Source organism: Fimicolochytrium jonesii (assembly GCF_025526975.1).
Source record: "Fimicolochytrium jonesii strain JEL569 chromosome Unknown EV422scaffold_2, whole genome shotgun sequence".
Classification (NCBI taxonomy): Eukaryota; Fungi; Chytridiomycota; class Chytridiomycetes; order Spizellomycetales; family Powellomycetaceae; genus Fimicolochytrium; species Fimicolochytrium jonesii.
Window position 1 is genome coordinate 170,663 of NW_026515669.1, and position 21,163 is coordinate 191,825.

The 21,163-nt window shown below is 53.4% G+C and overlaps 9 protein-coding genes across 9 annotated transcripts; 4 read left to right on the top strand and 5 right to left on the bottom strand.

The window, feature by feature from the left end:
* Positions 1-207: 207 nt before the first annotated feature.
* Positions 208-3,146, top strand: EV422DRAFT_133392 (uncharacterized protein). The gene is made up of 6 exons (XM_053064760.1): positions 208-890; positions 995-1,369; positions 1,429-2,029; positions 2,113-2,395; positions 2,488-2,731; positions 2,818-3,146. Exons 1-6 carry the CDS (start codon positions 419-421, stop codon positions 2,958-2,960), a joined length of 2,118 nt encoding a protein of 705 aa, XP_052929082.1. The 5' UTR covers positions 208-418; the 3' UTR covers positions 2,961-3,146.
* A 503-nt stretch (positions 3,147-3,649) lies between these two features.
* On the bottom strand, positions 3,650-5,041 carry EV422DRAFT_563443 (uncharacterized protein; the record flags this gene model as incomplete). The annotated part of the gene is made up of 5 exons (XM_053072067.1): positions 3,650-3,715; positions 3,792-4,024; positions 4,096-4,210; positions 4,283-4,355; positions 4,434-5,041. The coding sequence occupies 5 exons, from the start codon at positions 5,039-5,041 to the stop codon at positions 3,650-3,652; spliced, it is 1,095 nt and encodes a 364-aa protein (XP_052929083.1).
* A 573-nt stretch (positions 5,042-5,614) lies between these two features.
* On the bottom strand, positions 5,615-7,368 carry EV422DRAFT_133241 (26S protease regulatory subunit 6B). The gene is made up of 5 exons (XM_053064759.1): positions 7,126-7,368; positions 6,170-7,027; positions 5,936-6,104; positions 5,792-5,868; positions 5,615-5,719 (listed from the first exon to the last, which is right to left on the bottom strand). Exons 1-5 carry the CDS (start codon positions 7,159-7,161, stop codon positions 5,627-5,629), a joined length of 1,233 nt encoding a protein of 410 aa, XP_052929084.1. The 5' UTR covers positions 7,162-7,368; the 3' UTR covers positions 5,615-5,626.
* Positions 7,369-7,597: 229 nt separating this feature from the next.
* Positions 7,598-9,131, top strand: EV422DRAFT_549654 (anion-transporting ATPase-like domain-containing protein; the record flags this gene model as incomplete). The annotated part of the gene is made up of 8 exons (XM_053071725.1): positions 7,598-7,713; positions 7,781-7,860; positions 7,949-8,016; positions 8,079-8,121; positions 8,187-8,277; positions 8,351-8,606; positions 8,684-8,822; positions 8,944-9,131. 8 exons carry the CDS (start codon positions 7,598-7,600, stop codon positions 9,129-9,131), a joined length of 981 nt encoding a protein of 326 aa, XP_052929085.1.
* Positions 9,132-9,379: 248 nt separating this feature from the next.
* Positions 9,380-11,454, bottom strand: EV422DRAFT_133237 (amino acid permease-domain-containing protein). Its single transcript, XM_053064758.1, has 3 exons — positions 10,736-11,454; positions 10,037-10,646; positions 9,380-9,948 (listed from the first exon to the last, which is right to left on the bottom strand). The coding sequence occupies exons 1-3, from the start codon at positions 11,338-11,340 to the stop codon at positions 9,505-9,507; spliced, it is 1,659 nt and encodes a 552-aa protein (XP_052929086.1). The 5' UTR covers positions 11,341-11,454; the 3' UTR covers positions 9,380-9,504.
* A 1,067-nt stretch (positions 11,455-12,521) lies between these two features.
* EV422DRAFT_133527 (beta-lactamase-like protein) lies at positions 12,522-15,122 on the top strand. Its single transcript, XM_053064761.1, has 11 exons — positions 12,522-12,626; positions 12,701-12,978; positions 13,049-13,084; positions 13,147-13,273; positions 13,339-13,437; positions 13,493-13,658; positions 13,728-13,908; positions 13,975-14,201; positions 14,263-14,525; positions 14,590-14,754; positions 14,815-15,122. Exons 1-11 carry the CDS (start codon positions 12,603-12,605, stop codon positions 14,989-14,991), a joined length of 1,743 nt encoding a protein of 580 aa, XP_052929087.1. The 5' UTR covers positions 12,522-12,602; the 3' UTR covers positions 14,992-15,122.
* On the bottom strand, positions 14,953-17,854 carry EV422DRAFT_133570 (uncharacterized protein). Its single transcript, XM_053064762.1, has 10 exons — positions 17,491-17,854; positions 17,067-17,414; positions 16,836-16,994; positions 16,614-16,745; positions 16,409-16,555; positions 16,167-16,329; positions 16,045-16,097; positions 15,843-15,973; positions 15,457-15,767; positions 14,953-15,376 (listed from the first exon to the last, which is right to left on the bottom strand). Exons 1-10 carry the CDS (start codon positions 17,665-17,667, stop codon positions 15,171-15,173), a joined length of 1,827 nt encoding a protein of 608 aa, XP_052929088.1. The 5' UTR covers positions 17,668-17,854; the 3' UTR covers positions 14,953-15,170.
* Positions 17,855-18,113: 259 nt separating this feature from the next.
* On the top strand, positions 18,114-19,169 carry EV422DRAFT_503017 (CRAL-TRIO domain-containing protein; the record flags this gene model as incomplete). The annotated part of the gene is made up of 3 exons (XM_053068316.1): positions 18,114-18,864; positions 18,930-19,101; positions 19,124-19,169. 3 exons carry the CDS (start codon positions 18,114-18,116, stop codon positions 19,167-19,169), a joined length of 969 nt encoding a protein of 322 aa, XP_052929089.1.
* A 351-nt stretch (positions 19,170-19,520) lies between these two features.
* EV422DRAFT_563450 (uncharacterized protein) lies at positions 19,521-20,701 on the bottom strand (the record flags this gene model as incomplete). Its single annotated transcript, XM_053072068.1, has 2 exons — positions 19,521-20,512; positions 20,578-20,701. 2 exons carry the CDS (start codon positions 20,699-20,701, stop codon positions 19,521-19,523), a joined length of 1,116 nt encoding a protein of 371 aa, XP_052929090.1.
* Between the last annotated feature and the right edge of the window lie 462 nt (positions 20,702-21,163).

Below are 21,163 nucleotides of genomic sequence, written 5' to 3' on the forward strand. Positions count from 1 at the left end.
CCTTGTCGGCGGCCTAACCCTAACCCTATCCCTAAACTTCCAAGTCAGCCAGCCAGCCAGGTGACAGATGTGAAGGTTAAGCCCTATTGGCGCTCAAGGAGAACAATATTCAGTGAGGGGCTGGGGACAGCTCCGCCCAGAATTGTGCCGGAACCAGGGAACCCCAGGACGCGAAGGATCAACTGAGAAAGGGGTTAGCGCCCAGACCGCGTTTGTTTGTCTTCCGTTTTGTTGTTGCAACGACGGATTTCGAACCACACCACCATCACGCCGTCAAAGTTCAGACATATGAGTCGGTGTCTATACCTGTGCGGTCGCAGCCCTTCTACTACCGCCTCGGCGGAAGTCTGGGGGCTTTCGCAGTCGCAAAGAAGAAACCAATGGACTTCTTCGTTCTCAGAGGTGCATTACTTTCGCGATGTCTCATACAAAAAGAAACACTGGCGTAACTTTTGCGTTGGATGCACGACAGCCGCAAAAGCCGACGTCGCCTCTCCGGGACACCAACCTGCAGCTGCTTGAGCGGGTGCTTACGGAAACGTCGCACTTGCTCAACCAGAACTGCCGGCTTGTAGGGAATCTCGACAACCAGTCCCGTCAGATATTCGGCTTCTTGCAGACGTTGCACCCAACCCCGGGTCAGCAGACAGCCAGGGTCAACTCAGGAGCCGTTTCGACGGTCCGCCCAGGCGGATTGACCGACGGCGGTGGCTTGACGGATATTTTCGAAACATCCGGGGGCTCGATATTTGCCAGTTATCCCTCCGGAGAGCGGGCACGAGAGCCTATCATCTCGTTCATTGAGGATGGTCCAGAGCCGTCGTCTGTAGGTGGTTCTTTGGACGACTATGTTCCTAGTGATTCAATCTTTCGGGATGAGCATGAATACGGTGAGCGAAGGCCGCGAAACGGCGGGATTTGTTGGTTCCGTGTCCCAGACCCGTTTCTCATGTGACGGTTCACCGACTTCCCCCACCGATCTCTTATTGTTCAGGCGAAGCGACTTTGAAATTTCAGTCTATTGCAAGGAAAAGGTCGCCATTGAACGACAATCCTCCATCTTTCCCTCCATCTTACGTTGAGGGTAATCCCAAGGATACAGCCCGCTCACCAAGCCCGTCCAAAAGCAGATCTGGAAGCTCTCTGGAGTCAACAGATTCAGCACATCCCAGCCACTCCCGTGTGGCGTCAGCGGCTAAGAACAGAGGATTGGGTAGTCCAGCGGCTGGGGCAAAGGTTGAGCCAGCGGAGACCAAACCGGTGAGGGAACCTGCCCCAGAGAGCGAACATCCTTGGCGGGTTACTTGGAAAACATCAGGTTTACATCCCGAGTCCATGGCAAAAGCATGGTGGGACTTTGCCATGTCGCGTAAGTGCCTCCATCGGCCTTTCACTCCCTGATCGGCGCTCACATGCCCTATTTTCCAGTCATTTATTGGATAGACCTCGTGGTCCTGCCGGTCTATCTCAGTTTCGAGAAAAGCAATCCCGGCCAGCGTCCGCAAGCAGGCTGGCTGGTGTTGCCCATCTTCTCCATCATGGACACTTTGATCAGCTGCATCACTTTGCGACCGCGTCGTGGCAGCAATGAGCTCTGTGGGCTAGGAGAATCGCTCCTGCTGTACATAATCAGCGTCACGTTCCTTGTCGATGTGGTCACAATGGTGCCCTGGAACTGGATCTTGAAAAGCGAATCGGCAGAGCTCCTGGGATTCATCAGGCTGTTGCGCGTCTCGTTCCACTTATTCCCGATAGTGAACCGCAACCGGATTTACGAGGCTCTCGGCGACCGGCTTCAAGAGTACGGCATTGGCGGGTCAAATGGTCGCATGATCTCTTGTTTTCTGTGGGTTCTCTATTACCTGCACATCAACACCTGTTCGACATTCTTCATCGGGAGACTGTCCAAGTATATCAAGGCATCGTGGGATTCCGTCTACTTCATCGTTGACCATCCTGTCTGGAATCAGTATACGTGGGGATTCCTGATGGCAGTAGCGAATTCATGGCCGTTCACTATACCCATCACGTAAGTCGAGGGTGTCTACCTGACTGAGTTTGGAGCCCACGAGGCGTCCTGCTTTCACTCGAACTAACGATCGATACCAACAGCCCACAACGTGCCGAAGAACTCTGGCTGCACTCCATATTCATGATCGTGGGTGCGCTCATGACCGGAACGTTATCCGGCTTCATCCAAAGTTCCCGTCTGGATCTCGATCCTGCGGGTCGTCTATACAAGGAGAAACTGGACCAGGCCAACGAATACATGGCCATCAAAAAGATCGACGAAAGCACGCGCTCTAGAGTGCGCGAGTACTATCGATTGAAGTTCCGAGAGAAGATATTTGATGAAGGGGCGATTATGCGGGAGATGAATCAGGAGTTGCGCAACGTAAGTGTTGTTGCTATCGTACCATCTCAGTCATAGCTTTTTGGGGGGGTGATTTTGACATCCCCGGGTTCTTCCGCAACCCTCCACGATAGCAATTCGCGGGCGGTACCGGCCGCGCCCTTCTCCAATCCGTTCCGTTCCTGAACCACCCGGATCAAGCGATCCAGAGCGCTCTGGCAATGAGTATGCGAGAGCATTTCTACGTGTCAGGGCATACCCTCTACCAACAGGGTACGCGAGGCCACAACATGTACTTCCTGCAAACCGGATCGGTCCTCGCTCGGGACGAGGACGGCGTTGCCATCCGGACATACACCAGTGGGGATTTCTTTGGAGGTATGCATAGCTGCCATATTTTGCAGATGGCGCCGTGATCTCAAACCCCAATCATGCCCCTCCGGGCCCTTTCGGTCTCTATTTAGAGAACGCACTGCTGACGGACTGCATCCGAGGCCATACCGCCCAAGTCCTCACCGCATGCCATGTGTACGAGCTCGACAGATCGCAGTACGAGAGTGTGTGCGAACGGTTCCCGGATCTTGTCAACCTCGCGTATGGTGGTTGAGCGGGGGAATGGGGGCTTCGACCATGGGGCACCCAAACCCCGCCCCGCCATCCCGCCTACGTGGCCAACGGTCCTTTGTTTTTGGGGGGAGTCAACCAGTTTTGGACGTGTTACACTTGTCAAAACCTATTTACAATTTTTTGGGGACACATTTTGTTGGCGCGCAATGGGATCTTTATCAGCGATCATGGTTTCTCCGCCCATCCAAGGCAGCCAATATCATGTTTCGGTTTTCTCTCTCATGCTTCTGCCTTGGCTATCTGCCATCTCCCCGTTGAGGGTGTGCTTCGAGCAGGCATTTGATGTGAGCGATTACAAGCAGGCAAAGAAAGTCAGCCTGCTCTGTGTGACATTGCGCATGTTTTGTTGAAATCACACTTTGCACAGTGCAGCTCCACATTTACAAGGAGCACAATCACAAGCTTCTCTGTATGGACGTTGTCCAATCGTGTCACCGATGCCAGTAAGGACGCAAAAAGCAGGTACAGGCCCCATACTCGTAAAAAGACGTTCTGAAATGCCTTCAGACTCTCCACCCAAATCATGCTCCTGCGGGTACGTTGTATTACAGCCTTCTCTCAAGATGGACAAAAGAAAAAAAAACAACCGACCACAGTGAAAGGGGCGGGTCTGTCGTTTTGCATAGTGGGGGGCCCGGGGGGACATCGATGAAGGTAGGTGGGTGCGTCCTATCGGCCCCTGCCCCCCGTCTTCATCAGCTTCATTTTGGATTCCAATCGCTTGTACTTCTCGCTCTGTTCAGAAACAGCGATTTCTATTCAGCCACAGCCAGACGGACGACAGACAGAAAGACCTGACTTGAGTTCCTACCTTAACCCGTGCATCCCCCGTCATTTGAACGTCCGATTTCGGAATGACCGTAAAAGCCGTGGAAACCTTCTGCGGTATCCTCGTCCTCTTGAACGCCGTCTTCTCGCTTTCTACCGGGACCTCCAGCTCCGATCTCGAGACTCGTTTTATCCGTGGTCCGGATGTGGGGTCGGATACTACTTTGTGGTCACGGTAACTTGCGCTCCGTCCCAAGATGGGTCGCATCCATTTGTCTTTTGGGGCGGAGGACATGGGCGGTGAGAAGTGGGTGGGTAAAGCTGGGCGAGGGATGAGGGACTCTTACCGATGAGCTGGGATGCGATTTTCTGGATGTCTGGTGTTGCTTTCCCGCATTTGGAATAGAAGTTGACGATGCGGCCAACATGGCTCTCACGTAAATGTATGGTAGCGATGTCCATCTGTGAATGGAAAAGAAGTGGGTGTGAGTTGGGGAGGTCTCGAAGCTGACGCTCCAAGATACCAATGCTTACATTTCGCAGTACGTCGAACATGGCTCGCTGGATGTCCAAAGCTGGCAGTGACGCATCAGGCAGTGGCTCAAGCCTAGGATCGCAAAGCACGTTCCGAGCGTCAATATCTCCGTCCTAATAAAGCCCGCCCCACGAAATTTGCCCCCCTCACCATAGTCGTACCCCCTCAAGAAGGTGGTTATCCAAGATCTGATCCTGCAGCTGGTCCCTCTGCAGGTACATGAGCGCCCCAGGCAGCTTCCCCAGCTTAGCCAGCGCAGGCTGCCGTCTCCTATTCGCCTCCTTATCCTCCATCGCAGCCGCCTTCATCTCCTCCAGCAACCGACTGAGGATCTCGTCCGTGTCAGCCTCATCCTGCACCACCTTCTTCTTCTTGTTCTTCTTCGACATGCGCTCGAAATCCTCTTCCACCTGCTGCCGGATCTTGGACTCGGGGCTGAGTTCCCGTTCAGGTGGGGCCGAGTCTTCCTCACCGTCCCCTCTGCTACGCCCCCGCTCATCCCCGGCATCGCTTCGTCGGCGGGCCCGCACCGCTTTTGCCTTTTTCTTTGGCCGCCGTTTCAATTCCTCTGGGATCTCGACATCTTCGGAGGGTTTGAGCTTTTTGAAGGACGGGAGTTGCACGGGCTCGTAGTCGTCGTCGTCTTCGTCGTCGGGGCCGGCGGGTGGGGGTGCGCGCTCGTCGCCCGAAAAAGCGATATCGTCGAGCTCACTGTCGGACCCGCCGAAGAGGTCCTCGTAGGTCGGTTGTGCTGCCATCGAAGTGTTCGGGCCTAATCTTGGCGAAGAAAGCTTGAGAGGCCGGAGCAAGGCGTCTCTATGTGATCTGGAGGAGGACTGAGACTCCGTTACGCTGTTCTTCGAAGTAAGGACTTCCTCAATGGGGACTGTTCAAGAAAAGTCCAACTGCATTTGGAGAACGTGAGAGGGGACAGCGTATTCACTTCAGACGACACACGAATGTGCGCGTCGCGCCCGATGTTGGGGTCAGATTCGAAGACTTCTCACAACGAACAACGCTCTACGCTTAAGGTCAAAGTGCTTTCCAACACTTCCGTGCATGCCCACTCCAGGGGCCCATGTCCATGTACTTGGTTGCCGGAACAGCGTGGAGACAGATCTGGGGAATCTGCCACGAAAAGCAAACGGCATAAGGAATAACATCATAAAGAGGGACGTTGATACCAACCATGATAGATATTTCATCCGCCAAGGGAATGGAAAAGGCAAGCAAAGATGGCACAACACTGCCCACGAATCTCTTCTACGGAAGCGGGCAAGGCGACAGATCCGCAGCCCTCTCGCAGTGCCTATTACATAATTTTGAGTGGAATCCATCGGCATCTACTTGTAGAACTCCAACTCCAAATCGCTCTTCTTGACATTCGCCCTGTACGCCTTCTCGATGTCTTTTGACAATACTACGTATCGGTTTGCCTGAGAAACGATATATATTAGTTTCTCGACTTCCGAAATTTTCAAATGTCGAACAGAAGCTCCGATAGTTACCCTGACGGCGAACATTCCGGCTTGTTGACAAATAGAGGCGATTTCGGCACCGCTGAGCTTGTCTGGTCTCGAAACAACTGAACGGGGAAAAGACAGCGTCAGAAGTCTGCTCCAAGGAATAAGTACTCATTCATTGAGTCTTACATTCTTCCAAATCCACCTCCTCCGACAAGTTCATCTTGCTGGTCAATGTGGTGAAGATCATTCGCTTCTGTCGCCTGTCTGGCGTTGGGAATTCGATTTTGCGATCCAATCGCCCGGGTCGTAACAGTGCGGGGTCCAGAGTGTCAGCACGATTTGTAGCCATGATCACCTGGCGATAAAGTCAAATGAGCCTCCAAACAGAGAGAGTCGAAACGAGCGGGGCCATTTTCCCACCTTGACATTCGATGTCTGATCGAACCCATCCATTTGGTTCAACAACTCCAAAAGAATACGCTGAACTTCTCGATCCGCACCCGTTTGTGCATCGAATCGCTTTGTCGCGATAGCATCAACTTCGTCGATGAAGATGATAGCCGGAGAGTTCTCACGCGCCATCCTGAAGACATCTCGGACCATGCGAGGCCCTTCTCCCAGGTACTTTTGCACGAACTCGGATCCATTCACTCGGATGAAGGACGCGGTGGTGTGATGCGCAACAGCTTTTACCAGCATCGTCTTTCCAGTACCAGGTGGCCCATACAGCAGCACTCCCCTTGGTGGGTCGATACCGATCTGGCGATATAGGTCAAAGTGCGTCAAGGGCAATTCGACGGCCTCCCTAATCTCCTGTTTCTGGATGTCCAATCCTCCAATATCCTGGTACGTGACGTCCGGCTTTTCCTGGTCGCTCAGCATGGAGATACTGCTGTCGGCCTCCGGTGGCAGAACGGCTACCAGAGCATTCGAGTGCCTGTGCAGAGCAACAGACGCGCTGGGCTTCAGCAACTCCCGGTCGAGTGTTGATAGGATGCGCACAACATAGTTTGAACCGGTTGTTGAGCCGACGATCCCGGTGTGCTGATCAATGGGTTCGAGGAATTGCCCAATGACGAGCGGAACAGACTGGATTCGTTTGACCTCCTCCTGTGCCCTAATCAACTCTCGTTTCAAGTTCTTTTGCTCGTCCTTGATATATTCTTCTTGCAGCGACAGAAACTCCAAATGCCGTTGCAGTTTCTTCAATTTTGTGTACAAGTCCTCTTCGCTCATGTCCTCCACCAGCTCAGCCTTGGCAGCAGCGTACACATTGTCCTGTAGGTGATTCAAGGCGGTCGTTATTAGTTTCTGAAGTCCCTGTAGCCATAGCTGCCCGTCCTTTGCACGCGTCTAAACGTCCAGCAATCACTCACCCCATCCAGAGGCACTTTGATGCCGATTTCTTCCATCTTGACGACAGCGCGGAGAAACGAGCCTGGAAGGGACTGGTTTCCGAGAACGAGTGTGAGGAGACGGACTGGTCTCTATAGCGGCTGAAGCGGGTAGCTGTCGAGGGAGAGGTTGCAGGCTGTGTTGGATCGTACTGTACTCTCTACGAAAGGGTTTGTTGCGTGAGAACCGGTGGATGGACCAAGCGACGCGAATTGGCTTCCGATGCGAGAATGATGAGCGCGCTGCAATGATGAGCCGTTTGCTCGAATTGATTTGACCAAGAAGGTCGGGGAACGTCTTGGCTCTTGACAGAACTGTGTTCCCCACTACTACCTTCTACTACTACTTACTCCGCTCGCCAGCAGACCCACCCACTCATATCGCATATAAAGAGTCCCACTCAAGCGCCCCCTCTGCTCCCTTCAGCTCCTCTCAACAGAATATCACCCAACAATGGCAGACGAAGAAATTGAAGCTCTCGAGCCCTCGCTCCGCAACGTCCTCGAACAGCAGTCTCTGCGCTGGGTCTTTGTCGGTGGGAAAGGTGGTGTGGGGAAGACAACTACAAGGTGCGCAGGTCTGGATACCGGGCCTAGGGTTGCAAGTCCCCGTTCTAAGATGTTGCTTCCAAAATAGTTGTTCTTTGGCTACACAATTGTCGAAAGTCCGCGAGTCCGTTCTCCTGATCTCCACCGATCCCGCACACAACTTGTCCGGTGGGTACTTTGCGCGAGACGCTATCGTTAAGGCATTGGATCGGGTCAGCGCGAAAGATGGGAAGGCTGACATGTGTCGTCGTGTTAGATGCTTTCGGTCAGAAGTTCTCAAAGAACCCCACGTTGGTCAACGGCTACACGAACCTCTACGCTATGGCAAGTAGCTCTCTAGTCTATGATTTGACGTAGCGTTTGCGATCGCTCATACCTCCCTATAGGAAATCGACCCCACTGGCAGCATTCAGGAAATGATCGAAAGCTGTGAGTACCTTTGGAGTGACTTCCGATGCAACGCTGGCATCTCACCTCCATGCCCTCCCTTCCAGCACAAGAGACGAATATGCAATCACATCTGCAAGACATGGCTTTCGCCATCCCGGGTGTCGATGAAGCTATGAGCTTTGCTGAAGTCATGAAGTACGTGTCACCACACAATGACCAGGAATGAGAGTCAGGATGGATCCGGTCCTGACGTTTCGCCCAAATGCAGGCTCGTGAAATCCATGGACTACTCCACCATCGTCTTCGACACGGCACCAACAGGCCACACCCTCCGATTCCTCTCCTTCCCCACCGTTCTCGACAAGGCCCTCGGAAAGCTCTCCCAGCTTGGAGGTACATTAGGCCCAATGCTGCAGTCAATGGGACCCATGATGGGCATGCCCGCAAACACCGAGGACGTTTTCGGGAAGCTGGAGAGCATGCGTGCTGTCATCCAGGAAGTCAACACCCAGTTCCAGGATCCCGTAAGTAATGGGGGTCTAACACGTTGCCGCGGGGAGTGTCGTACCTCGACTCACTCTCGTACTCCGTGTTCTGACAGGACAAGACAACTTTCATCTGCGTGTGCATCTCCGAGTTCTTGTCCCTATATGAGACCGAACGTATGATTCAAGAGCTTACAACATTCAACATCGACACCCACAACATCGTCGTCAACCAGCTGCTGTACCCTCCCAAAGGTATGTGCGGAGGTGTATGCTGGACATTAAGTGGCCTTGCCCTGGGCCCCCGACAGCTTATATACCGGTCGTCTAACGTTCGCTTCTCCACCGACTGACTGACCTGTCTGACCTTTCCCAGGCTCAACATGTGAGAACTGCGGCGTCCGTGCGAAAATGCAAGGGAAGTATCTGGAGCAGATCCACGAGCTGTACGAGGACTTCCACGTCGTCAAGATGCCGTTGTTGACAAAGGAGATCCGAGGCGTAGATAGCATCAAGGAGTTTTCGGAACTGCTTGTTCATCCGTATCAGCAACCTGACGCGTAAAGCGCCGCGTTTGGGAAATTGAACCCGCGTAGTCAATGAAAGCGTTGGGTGGTGTCCCCTGCCTCTCCCTCGCCTGGGAGGCAGCGTAGAATGAATAGAATACCGTAGTCCGTAACATCGCATACTGACAGAACATCATTCTATCTCCACCGACACATATTTTCAGTCACGCACGATGCCGAGACCCAGTTGCCATGTTATTCTTCGAGATTTGAAGACGACCATGATAAACCATGCATTATACAACCAAGAATAAACAGAATATACAGAGTCCATAGAAGATTAGGCGCGCCAACGCACGCACGAAAGCCTTCACTACGCTCAAACCCCTCACCCGTCAGAGTTCGATACACCACGAACGCCGCATGCAGAATCACAACTCCCCACCCGTCCTAACCCCATGCCCCGCCGTCTCCTTAACAAAAACCGTAACGGGCGTCCCATCCTTCAGCTTCGTCTGCACCGGCACAAGCGTGTACCTCCCCACCCTCGGCAGCAGCACAAACCACACCAGCCAGTAGGTTGCGCCCGCGACAAAGAACGCGACCGACACCGCGGGGGCGATCGCGTACCACAGGCTCTTGTAGACCGCTTCCTCGGGCTTGCTTGGCGCGATCCACGGCGCGATGACGAGGAAGAGGGAGATGAGGGTGAAGAAGAGGACGACGGGGAGGGACGCGCGGATGGAGGGGGACCAGGTCTTGGCCCATTGCGGGCGGAGGCGGTGCGGGAGGTACGCAGAGAGGAGGCCGAGGGCTACCGCGGCGTTGACGACGTTGAGGGGGTAGGAGGAGAGGTTGAGGACGAAGTCGTAGGCCTGGATGTGGGGGGAGTAAGCAGTTGGTCAATGGGGGGTGAACCTATGGGACGGTGGCTGATGGAAAGGGAGATGGGAAGTAACTTACATCACCGGCCGGCGGGGCCAACAAAATGACGAGGGTGACGATAACGTGCCACGTGAGACCGGCCAAGGGGGACTTGAACGGCCTGTTGGAAGCCAAGATCTTGCTGAAGGGCACGATCCCATCCCGTCCCAGCGCCTGGTTCAGCCGTCCCTGGGAGAAGATGACGGAAAACACGTTCGCGGTCGCCGACAGCGCGACAAAGACCGACAGCGCGCGGGCAGAGGACTCCCCAAACATGTTCTGGAAGAACAACGACGCTACGATCTGCGACCCGCCGAGGATCTGGTCCCGCGGCACCGCGGCGAAATAGGCGACCTGCACGAGCATGTAGAGAACCGTGATGACCCCCAACGCGAGCGGGCCGGCGATCTTGATGGTGCGCACGGGCGTGCGGATCTCGCCGAGGGCGTAGAAGATGTTGGAGTAGCCGACGTAGGACCAGACCGCGTTGTAGATGCAGGACACGATGCCGTAGAGGTCGCTGCGGGTGCCTTCGAAGGCGTTGGTGAAGTTGTCGGGGGGTGGGTTGGCGCGGGATTTACCGGCGAGGGCGGCGAACCCGGTGAAGGCGATTAGGACGAGGATGACGAGCTTGAACAATCCAACGACGCTGTAAAAGTGAACAAAAAAAGTTAGTTAGTTCATCAGAAGGGGCCGTCTCGTTCAATCCGCGAAAAGTATTCCCCGTGCAGAACGTACTTCTGGAACCTTAACCCCCACTTCAACATCGTTCCGTGAACAATAAGCGCCGCCACCAGGACTAATACTCCGATGCCTCGAGACCCCCACTCGTTCGACTGCCCTCCCGCACGCATAAGGTATCGTCCCGCCGTATACGCATTCCCCGCCGCCTGACCCAGCAGCAACGCCTGGGCCGCATACATAGACGCGACAAGAAATCTCGGCTTCTTGTAGATATGTTGCAGGTAGTTAAGCTCTCCCCCGTTGCGAGGGATGGCAGACGCAAACTCAGCGTAGACCAGGTAACCCGTCACGGCGATGACGGCGCCAATCGCCCAGTAGATGAGCGACATCCCCGTGCTCCCCGATTGAGCGAGGATCGTGCTGGTGGTCGCAAACACTCCCGTTCCCACGATCCTGTTCACGATCAAGAAGGTGGCGGAGATCACGCCGAGTTGACGGCCCTGTGGGAGCTCGGATGTGGCCCCATCGGCGGCGGCTTGGCCCTCGAGTGTGTTGGGGGTGAGAGGAGCGTTAGGGTCCTTTGTGTAGCCGTCTTGTTCGCCGATGGTTTTTGAGGAGTCGGGGCGGCTCAGGGGAACCGTTGCATTGTGGGTTGACATCGCTGAGGAAAAAAATGATGATACTACTCAAAAATGAAAAAATGGATGGTACTACTTCTGGGGATCGTCCTGCGAGTCCACAACAGAGAAAAGATAGTGAGGCCTATGGCGGTCTTGGTTGAGATGACCTTGATCTGGAGAAAACAAACGCAGGGCCTGAAAAGCGACGTCGGCTCTTATATGTCTTCCGTGAGGAAAGAGAGCGATTGTCGAAGTCCAGCAGCCATCATCACGCACATGCAGACACACAGACACCGTGGGAAAAAAACAACGGCACAGCAGCCTGGGAAAAGGCGCAACCGGGCGGGGATTTCACGTCGTGCATATGTCCAAGTCCAGTGTGTCGAAGCGCGGAGACAAGGTTGAGGGAAAGACGAAGGGAACAGGGGCAGTTACGACAAGCACGCCATTGGGAGCCAATTGTCATGGAATAAATACATGTGAGCTCTTGCACATGTATTACATATTGTTGTGCGGTCGACATCGATGGGAAAAAAAGACACTCCGGAGAACGCCAGAAAAGAGCATTTGCGGGAAAGGCCGAAATGACACCATCGCGCATTCGTCATTCACGGCGTGTTTACGGCGCCCGCCACGAAAAGGGAAGCTCCGCAACCGCGTTTCAACCACCACGAATCACGTGGGGTGCCGGTTGCGCAATTTCACATGCGTTACTCACTGCTATCTATCGTTCCGGACAGTGTGACATGGCCTCAAAAGTGGGTTTTAAGGTTTCCCACTGCCTATGACACAGAGAGATCGCCGTGTGCAATGGAGATTCTGCTGGCTTCGGAAAAGGCATGAATAATGCATCTCATCATACTACTCGGCGAGATGACCCACACCACAGCTTGGCAAGCGTTTCAACTTAGCATCGCATGCTGGGTTCGTTTCCCCCTAGGCATACAGTAGGTGAAAATGCAGCACGAGCGTACCTCATATGTCGACATTTTGCCGCAGGTTAAAGGTTAAGTGCTGCGGTGTTTGTGCTTCGCCCAGGACGTCTCTGTTATCCGGCAGCTGCCAATGCCGTGCGTTCTTCAAACACACTCCGTACTACAAGGAATGGGCATTCGGCTCTGTTCTCGAATTTGGTTGAACAGATTGACGGGTTGGCACCGTCACGTGACCAGCGCTGTCAGTGCTGTCATTTCGAGAAAGCTCCCTTCCACACCTCTCGAGTCTCAATTCACAACCACCTAACATCTTGAAGATCAACTTACTGCAGGTTCTTTGATACGTTCATACGTACAGCGACTCTAATGGTATTCACTGGTGCCCAAGTTGTGAGTTGCCGCTTTGTTTCCCCGTGAAGGTGCATCTTTGGTGGCTGGGGGACCTTAGACCTCACTTTTCGCAGACACCCTTGTCAAAAAGTCCACAGTATCCATGTTCGCTTCTTGAGTTACAAGATGCGCGAATTATACTAGACTGCGCGCTGGAGGTGGTGGTCAATACGGCTTCTAACGAGAGAACCCCGACGTGGGTTGTGCCGCCGTTCCTGGACTGCGATATTGAGAGTGTTGAGGCGGTCATTTTGACCAACTGCTACAATGCTTTGGCACTGCCGTTTCTTACGGAGTATACCAAGTTTGCGGGCGCCATTTATGCGACTGAGCCAACGGTGGAGTTTGCCAGGTGCGAAGACAATGTGTCGTCGAGACTAGAGAGTCCAGAAGAGCTGAATTGCCCCGCGTTACCGTTCTAGGCTACTCCTGGAAGAATTGGTGAACACGTTTGCAAGGTTCAGATATGGGAGCATCTTTGGTGCAGGCATAGTCATGCGTCTTATTCATGATGTTGCAGAGATCAACATCGAGGCGGGGAGGCATGTCCGGTTCGGTGGGGTTCGGACTCGATACCGCTGTATTCCTTGCACGACATCCAAAGCTGCTTGGCGAAGATTCGACTGCTACACTACGCCGAGATAAAGGTTCTTATGCCTTGAACCCTCTGAGTCTATTTCGCCGATGTTGATACATTGTCTTTGCAATGCAGGAGCTCAATGACCACGGCGATCATATTGTGCTCACGCCCCTGAGCTCCGGCTTCTGTCTGGGTTCGGCGAACTGGATCATCGAGACGCCCAATGGGAAGGTATTTTCCGTGCACGTAGGGCGGGTGACGGGGGCATGGACTGACAGGCGCATAGATATCATACATAGCCGCATCATCGAATAGCGAAATCGGTCATTCGGCCATGATCGACCTGAGGGCCTTCGCGGAAATGGATGCTGCCATAATCACCCAAGTTGGATCTCCGCGGCGGGATCCGTCGCTACTGAAGAACTCCATTAGCGATATGTTAAGGGTTGTTGGTAAGATCACATCTTCTCTACCGCACCTAATGCCTTCCGCTCGTTGACATGGAAGCTCATCATTTGCAGTGCGCGCGCTCGAAAACCGCGGCAACGTCTTGTTCCCGTGCTTTCCGTGCGGAACCATGTTTGACGTGATCGGGTTCGTCTCGGACTATATCAAGGCAGCTGGGTATTTGGATACACCGATGCATGTCGTGTCTCCTCTCGCAAAGAGAGCTTTACACATGGCGAACATTCAAGGAGAATGGTACGGTTTTGGAGAATTTCAACGCTGAAACCAGGGGAATAATCTGGATGTGCGTGCGCTTTCTAGGATGAGCGCAGATAAGCAGAGCAGTCTCTACCAAGCACGCCAGCCTCTTCGACATGGACAGTTGTTGGAGGAGAGGTCGCTCCATTACCATGAGACGCCCGAGACGGTGTTCAGCTTCCGGGGGCCTCATATTGTGTTTGCTGGATACGCCGGTCCTTTGAGTGGGGATGCCGAGATCTTTCTGAAGAAGTGGAGTCAAAATGCAAATAATCTACTAGTCCTAACAGGTGTGTACCGGTCATTTCCCGCCCATCATGAGCTCAGAATTCTCAACGGAGGTGTATGTAGAACCCTTAGCCAAGGGCTCCATACCGATGGAAGACGGTTTCAGCATGCAGATTTGCGAATGCCTGATCGAAACAAGACCGTCGAGGGACGACCTGATATCTAAACTCAACGCCAACAGGGTTTTCTACCTTAGGGGAGCAAAGAACCCAGGAAATCTGCCAATAAGTCCGTCTCCGACGATGCAGGCATTGCCGTTAGTGCCGCTGCAAATTGGAACTATTCCATTTACCAGGGATGTCGTCAAGGCCACTATTTTGGAGGAGGTATGATGTTACCTAGCGCGAAAGTTACCCTTCCCAGGACATCTCTTCTCATCCCAATCCTCAGGTTGCACGAGTCACCCTTTCGCAGGCGGATGCCGTGGTTATTGGAGGCAGCATCTCGACAAAAGAATCTGCCCTATGCACCATCCAGGCTTTGCCACACGCGACCGTTCCAGGGTACAACAACCGAGCCATTGCTGAGCAGATAGCTGCCGATTGTGCATCACAGGTACGCTCTTCATATAGTAAGTCTTTCGTGACCTGTTTCTAACCAACCTATTGCTACCAGCTGGGACCGGCGAGAATGCAGTTCTTCCCAACAGGAATCGTGCTCGACTGGGGGAATGGCGCTCACAAGATTGCACTCGAACAAGACGACATTCGTATTGAAGCTGCAGATGTACACGTGTTGGAGATTTTACGATCTACTGCTGGCAGCCGGATCAACTCCGCTCAGAACCACTGAGAGCGGCAGAATTTCGTTTTCGGTTTGAAAAAATTACGCCATCGTTGTGACAGATTATGTGGCGACGACGACCCCGGATGTACTTTCCCATCGATCGCTGCCTCCAGCCACGAAGCAGCCGAGTTGCCAAGGCCGTCATGGGGTATCGAGTCTAGGAGGCTTCCCGCGGTCCTCTACTCTCAAAAGTCGGCCATCTCCCTCTGCGTGATCATCAGATCCCTTACGGAACGGTTGGACTTGCCCGACCACGGCCGCAACTTCTTCACGCCTTCCGGATCGACCCCATCGATGTCCTCCTCCCTCGCTTCCTCTCTGAGCAGTTCTTTCTGGTGCTGATGCAGCAAGTCCGCGTGCTCTGCGAGCCCGAATGCAAAGGTTCGTGGATCTGTGCGTGCCCACAGGTATCAACACCAAGTGCGCAAGGAAAGGACAAACATTCGGCAGAACCGTCAAGCAACGACATACCTTCGGACAACCCGCTCGTAGCCAAGCCGCACCAATCCCTCACATACCCATCGAAATCGAGCGCCCGCGTCCATGTTATCAAGAAGTCGGGCTCAAGTTCGGCTTCCAATGCAGCCTCCAATGATCTTTCGGTCATCGGCGTTGGCGGTAGTATGCGGGAGGCTGTGACCGTCGCTTCGGCGTCCTCGTCACCAGTGAGAGGACGTGCCTGATGTGGGTCGGTTGCCCGAGGCGTAAGGGAGGACGGTCTCTCGGCTGCTTTTGTGGCTGTTGTTGAAGTCGTAGGGAATGTTCGACGACCTTCGTAATACCTGAGCAAATGAGATTTAGCCATGGGTCCCCTCGCATCAGTGTCTTTCTGCCTTATGTCGGCCGACCCCACTCACAGTTTTCGAAGCCAGTTCAGCTTCCGTTGTCTCCGCGAGCGCTCGACTTCCTGCCGTCGCCTCAGTTTCAGATGATGATATGGTATCGTCTTGGTTTTCTCTTGGGCTAAGTCACTGTCTTCTTCAAGTATCTGGATGCTGCAGAATCAGTCAAACAACGCCTCATCGCATTCCAGAAAATCACGCACAACATTTCATGTACCTTGTCTGAAACTGGTCGCCAGCCGTTGTTCTCGACCCTTCTGTACCATCCATCTAATAGCAAGAAAGTCGGGGCGATCAGACCGGAGCCGCGCGGAAGGTAAAGGTTGCGTTAAAACTCACTGAAAAGAGCCATCCCAGGTGCAGGTCCAATCTTATCGAAAAGCTTCACAGGTAAGGCTTGTTTACTCTCTGCGGACGTGTAGTCGCGCGGACTGAAGGCGTTCATGTCGATCAGGGCTTTGTGAACGTAGACTTTGTAGAAGATGGTTGGTGGGAAGGATTTCTGGTGGTGGAGACAGCCGTCAGAGGATAATTCTTCATTTGTTGTTGGGAGAGTCCATCCCTCCTTTCGGCATACATACTCCGCCCAGGCGAAACCGCACATGTGCACCCATGGATGCATCGATCAGCGCCGCTTCCTGGGGGTTGATGAACTTCAACAGACGTTTCGGGTCGCCCCGAAGCCTGAATTTGATCATGTCGCCGTAGATTTTGTATATCTTTCGATTCTGCAAGCTAATCTGAGACTTGGTAGGACCTCTGTGTGCAGACGGCTTTTGAACATACGTAATAACTTCGCCACAGCATTTGTATCTTCCTCGCCGCTGCGTCCCATGATGTATGCTGCCCGGCTTTCCGCATCTTCCACATCATTTGCTTCATCGCCACGCCCGTAGATTGGTCTTCTCCTCCCTCGACCTTTTTGGGTGTGCGATACAATGTACATGTGATGAGCTATGTTGGAGGAACATCCCAACCCCCGAAAGAGAGAGCTGCATTTCAATCAACCTTCCGCTTGTAGGCCAGATAGCTTTTCCGCACTACCCACATCCGCCATAGCGATTGTATGAACGTGGCAGCGTACTCTGGAAATGTCGGCGGGAGACTGAAGTGGTTCCTTCGTTCCAAGAATGTGCAATATCTGTAGTAGCGCCGCAGCATTTTTTCCTGTAACGACAGATTCAGATGTTTTGTTACCTGCCCAAACACCTGCCGTTTGACACGAGCTCCCTGTCATACCTGAATACTCAACGAATACGCATCCACCGCCGGCAACACCAACTGAAAAGCCGTCCCCAGCCCCGTCCCAACATCCGGCGGACTCAGCCGATGCGTCTGAACCGTCAGCTGCCCACATATCACCTGAATGTACTTCCTGCGTGTGCGCCAGCCGCGATACAGAGATTGGAGGATGAGGACTGCTGCCAGCCGAGCGAGCCGTTCGCGCACTTCCGGCTCATCTTCGACTGTGTAGGGGAGGCTGATGATGGGGCGCGGGGTGGATAGGGATTGGTTTGATGAGTGCGGGAGCTTTGGACGTGGGGGGGTGTCTGGGGGGATGGGGAGGGCTTGTCGCTGGAGCGCCAGCTACGATGCCAAAGGGACATATCATCAACAAACAACACCCAATACGAAGAAAATAGAAAGCGCTTTCAAAACTCACCCATCGTGCGGCTTTGCTTCGTCTTAGAAGCTTTTCTGATTTGTCATTGGGAAACTCGACGGTCTCGAGCAAGAGCAATGGGTCGAACCCCCACGTTTGCTCTGCCCCTGCGTTGGCAATATCTGCGTCCAAAAGTCCTGTGGACTCCCGAAGGGTGTAGTAACTCTGGTATGTCATTTTTGGGAATCGCTAATATTAGGATGCCAGGCGCATGGAAAGCTCAATGTGTGCTTGCAGAGCATTTCCTATCGGATCAGTCACTCCGGTGATATTTGACAACTCCGAACAGCGGGTCGCGCTGTCGAATTTTCTTCGGATCGCGCCGTGGGGAGCTCCGCGGTGGCTTCCCATGCCCGAAGCGCCAAGACCTCCATCCTTTGTTGACCTTGGCAGATAGTGCTGCAATAACGCTCTTTCATCCGAACCCAAGTATCGCCCACTGTCTCGAAGGAAAAGTGCACATATGATACTATGCCATGTTTCCGGGATAAAGCGCAACGTCGCATTCGCAAAAGAGCTGGGCTAACTTCTCAATCCTTACCTCTTCGATTTTTTCTTTCCTCTGCTCAATTCTTCACATCCGTTCGTCCTCCAATCCGCTCCCAGCCCACAGATCCATCACAATGTCCAAATCAACCCTCGACCTCAACAACCTCACCCCGTCCCAGAAATCTATCGCCCTCTCAAGCCTCCGCTCCCTCCTCACCTCCCAGCCTCCCTCCCCAGCAACAACCTACGACGACCCCACCCTCCTCCGCTTCCTCATCGCCCGGCAGATGAACGCACCAAAAGCGTTGCAGATGATCAATGAGTATGTGGACTGGCGGGAAAAGGAGGGGATTGATCAGTTAGCTGTGCCGGGGGTGAGGGGGGAGCCGGTGATGAACGGTGTGAGGGGGTTTGAGGGTGTGGGAGATGCGGATTGGGAGGTGGGGAACGTGCCGGAGGAGTGGAGGGGGTGGTATGGGTCGTTAGGTAGGTCGCAAAGGGAGTCGATGATGGGAGACGGCGAGAATCTAACAGCGGGACAACCAGGTGGCGGATGTTTCCACAAGACGGATAAGGAGGGCCAACCCGTCTTCATCGAGCGCACAGGCTATCACGACGTGAAATCCCTCGCCACCAAATGCCCCCAATCCCAGATGCTCGACTGGCACGTCCGCAACACCGAGATGCTGTTCAACGTCCTGATGCCGGAATGCAGCGCCAAGAGCGGGAGACTGATTGAGAAACATACCGTGATCTTCGATTGCGCGAATAGTGGAATGTGGCAGTTTAGTATGAAGGGGATGCAGTTGTTGAAGAGCGTGTCGGAGCTGGATTCGAAGGTGTATCCGGAACGACTGGGGAGATTGTTTATTGTTAATACGCCTGGTTAGTCGGTCCCCCCGGAACGATGGGTTTGCAACGAGCTGTAGATTGACCCTGTTACTCTGCAGGAATGTTCACCCGAACCTGGAGCATCGTGAAGCGATGGCTAGATAAACGCATCCTAGAGAAAATCTTCATCCTCGACTCCAACTACCAAGCAACGCTGCTCGAGTACATCGACGCTGCCAACCTCCCGGAATTCCTGGGTGGCACATGTAAATGCAGTCATATGCCTAATGGGTGTGTGCCTTCACCGTATCAGGAAAGCAGAAAAGCGTAGGGATATAGTACAGTCAGAGTGGACGTAGGTCGTAAGATATCATCCACAGTTTTTGGCCAGGGTCACCGTGGACTATGTAATATTTTAAATAGAGCTTGTACATGGGTGCGATTGAATGAGATGCGTCGGACATCTTGCCTCTGGCATTCTGATATGCAGAGTACGCATGAGCGCATGGTGCGACATGGCCAGACACGGGACTGCTGAACTTTGGGTTCACACACAGGTGGCAGTGTCCGACAGGGTGAGGGCGTAAACATAGACTTTTATTTATTTTCTGCGCGGCTCAAAACCAGGTATTATTTCCAAAACTATAGTCCGAATGACACGACTCCCTTTCGCAACGAGGCGTAACGTCTCCCTCCAAACTACAAATTTGCTAAACTTTCTCCTCGTTTTCCGACGACGTCTTCAACACGACAACCGGGGCACGAAGCGCGCCAGGCACTTTCGCGGTGGCGCTTTTCTCCGTTTGCGGAGCAGACGATTTGTACTGGCTCCGATTCTGACTGGCACTCCTGCCTGACCCTTGAATGGACGCCGAGTATGCCGTGACGATCTCCTTCGTGTGGACGAACGAGAACTGGATGAACGTGGTGATCTGCCAGGCCACCCACATGCAGCGGGAGCCGGTGTATAGCAGGGAGACGTAGAATGTGGGCCCGTTGATCTGGGCGATGCAGACGATGGCGCAGATTGTGTTTACGGAATAACGCAGCACTATGCTGGACTTTGCAATCTGAATGAGGATTGTGCGATTCCACTCCATCTTGCTCAGCAAGATGTATATAAATGTCCAGTCAGTCATGGTGTTGAGGACGAAGGTGACAATCGCATCAGCGAGGATGAGGCTGTTGAAAGCGTCTTCCAGCTTGTTATAATCCTCGTTCCCTCTTGCCAGGAAGTAGGAATTGGGAATCCATGCGGCTGCGAGGTGACTAAGACAGCTCAGGATAGTCGCGGCAAACAGAATCCGACCGAAGAGGTTTTCCGATGAAAGCATGGCCCTCAAGCGCAGGATAGTCATGAGTTCGAAAACGACATTGGCGGCCGATAACAGATACACCCATGTGTATGCGTACGGGGAAGGGTTTCCTACTACGGAAAATCCAACCATCGACGTGAAGTCGATTGCTACCGTTTGTCGAAAGTCGGTCTGTGCCATATCCGCTAGTTTCAATGAGGAGCAGGTGGCAACGATGGTGAGCGCACATGCAACTGCGCATGCAATGTAGACGGGCTTTTTGTACTGCTTCGTGTTGCTCAGCAAGGTGGGTACGGCGACGAAAAGGATTTGCGAAAGTCCAATCATCATCATTGGAACTCCTACGGCCGCCGTTGCTGTGTCTTTCAGCTGGCTTGGCAGAAAGACTTCCGGTGTAGGATATAAGTTCACACAGCGTGGGTATAATGCTGTCATTGAAGCCATCATTTACCTTTGAGCAAAATTGCTGCCTGGACGGCATTGAACCCATAAACGTTTGGGATGAAAAGTGATCCCGTCGAGTCCGCCCCGGCTACGGCCATAATCTCGCCTATACCGGCGCCGATTTCAGCCATCCTGCGTGTTTGAGAATGGATGAAGATGAGGTCGTCGTTGGATTACGGTGGCACTAGTCACTGGAAACCGAAGCGTTTCTTGCGCGAAGCGATGAATCAGGTTGATCTGGTATATGCAGTTGATGCTGATGTTCTCGGAAACCTGGCCAGCGCCTGCGTTCTTATACGCGCTGATCCCAAGCCCCGTTCTGGTGGTCCCCGTAACTGACACAAACATAAGCTTATTTTGGATTGGACGTTCGAGAACAACCCGATTGCTTTCCGGATCGGTGTGTGTTTGCGACAGCCTTGTTCTGGATCTAATGGACGAGGCGTGGCGGAGAGCGAGGGCAAACACCAATTGACAGGGCTGAGGACTGTCAGGCCCACAAGTTCCTGGGATCGACAATTAATTACCAAAGTAAACCGAGTTGGTCTCGAGATTTGGCTCGAGTTTACGATAGTTGCCAATTTACACAGCTG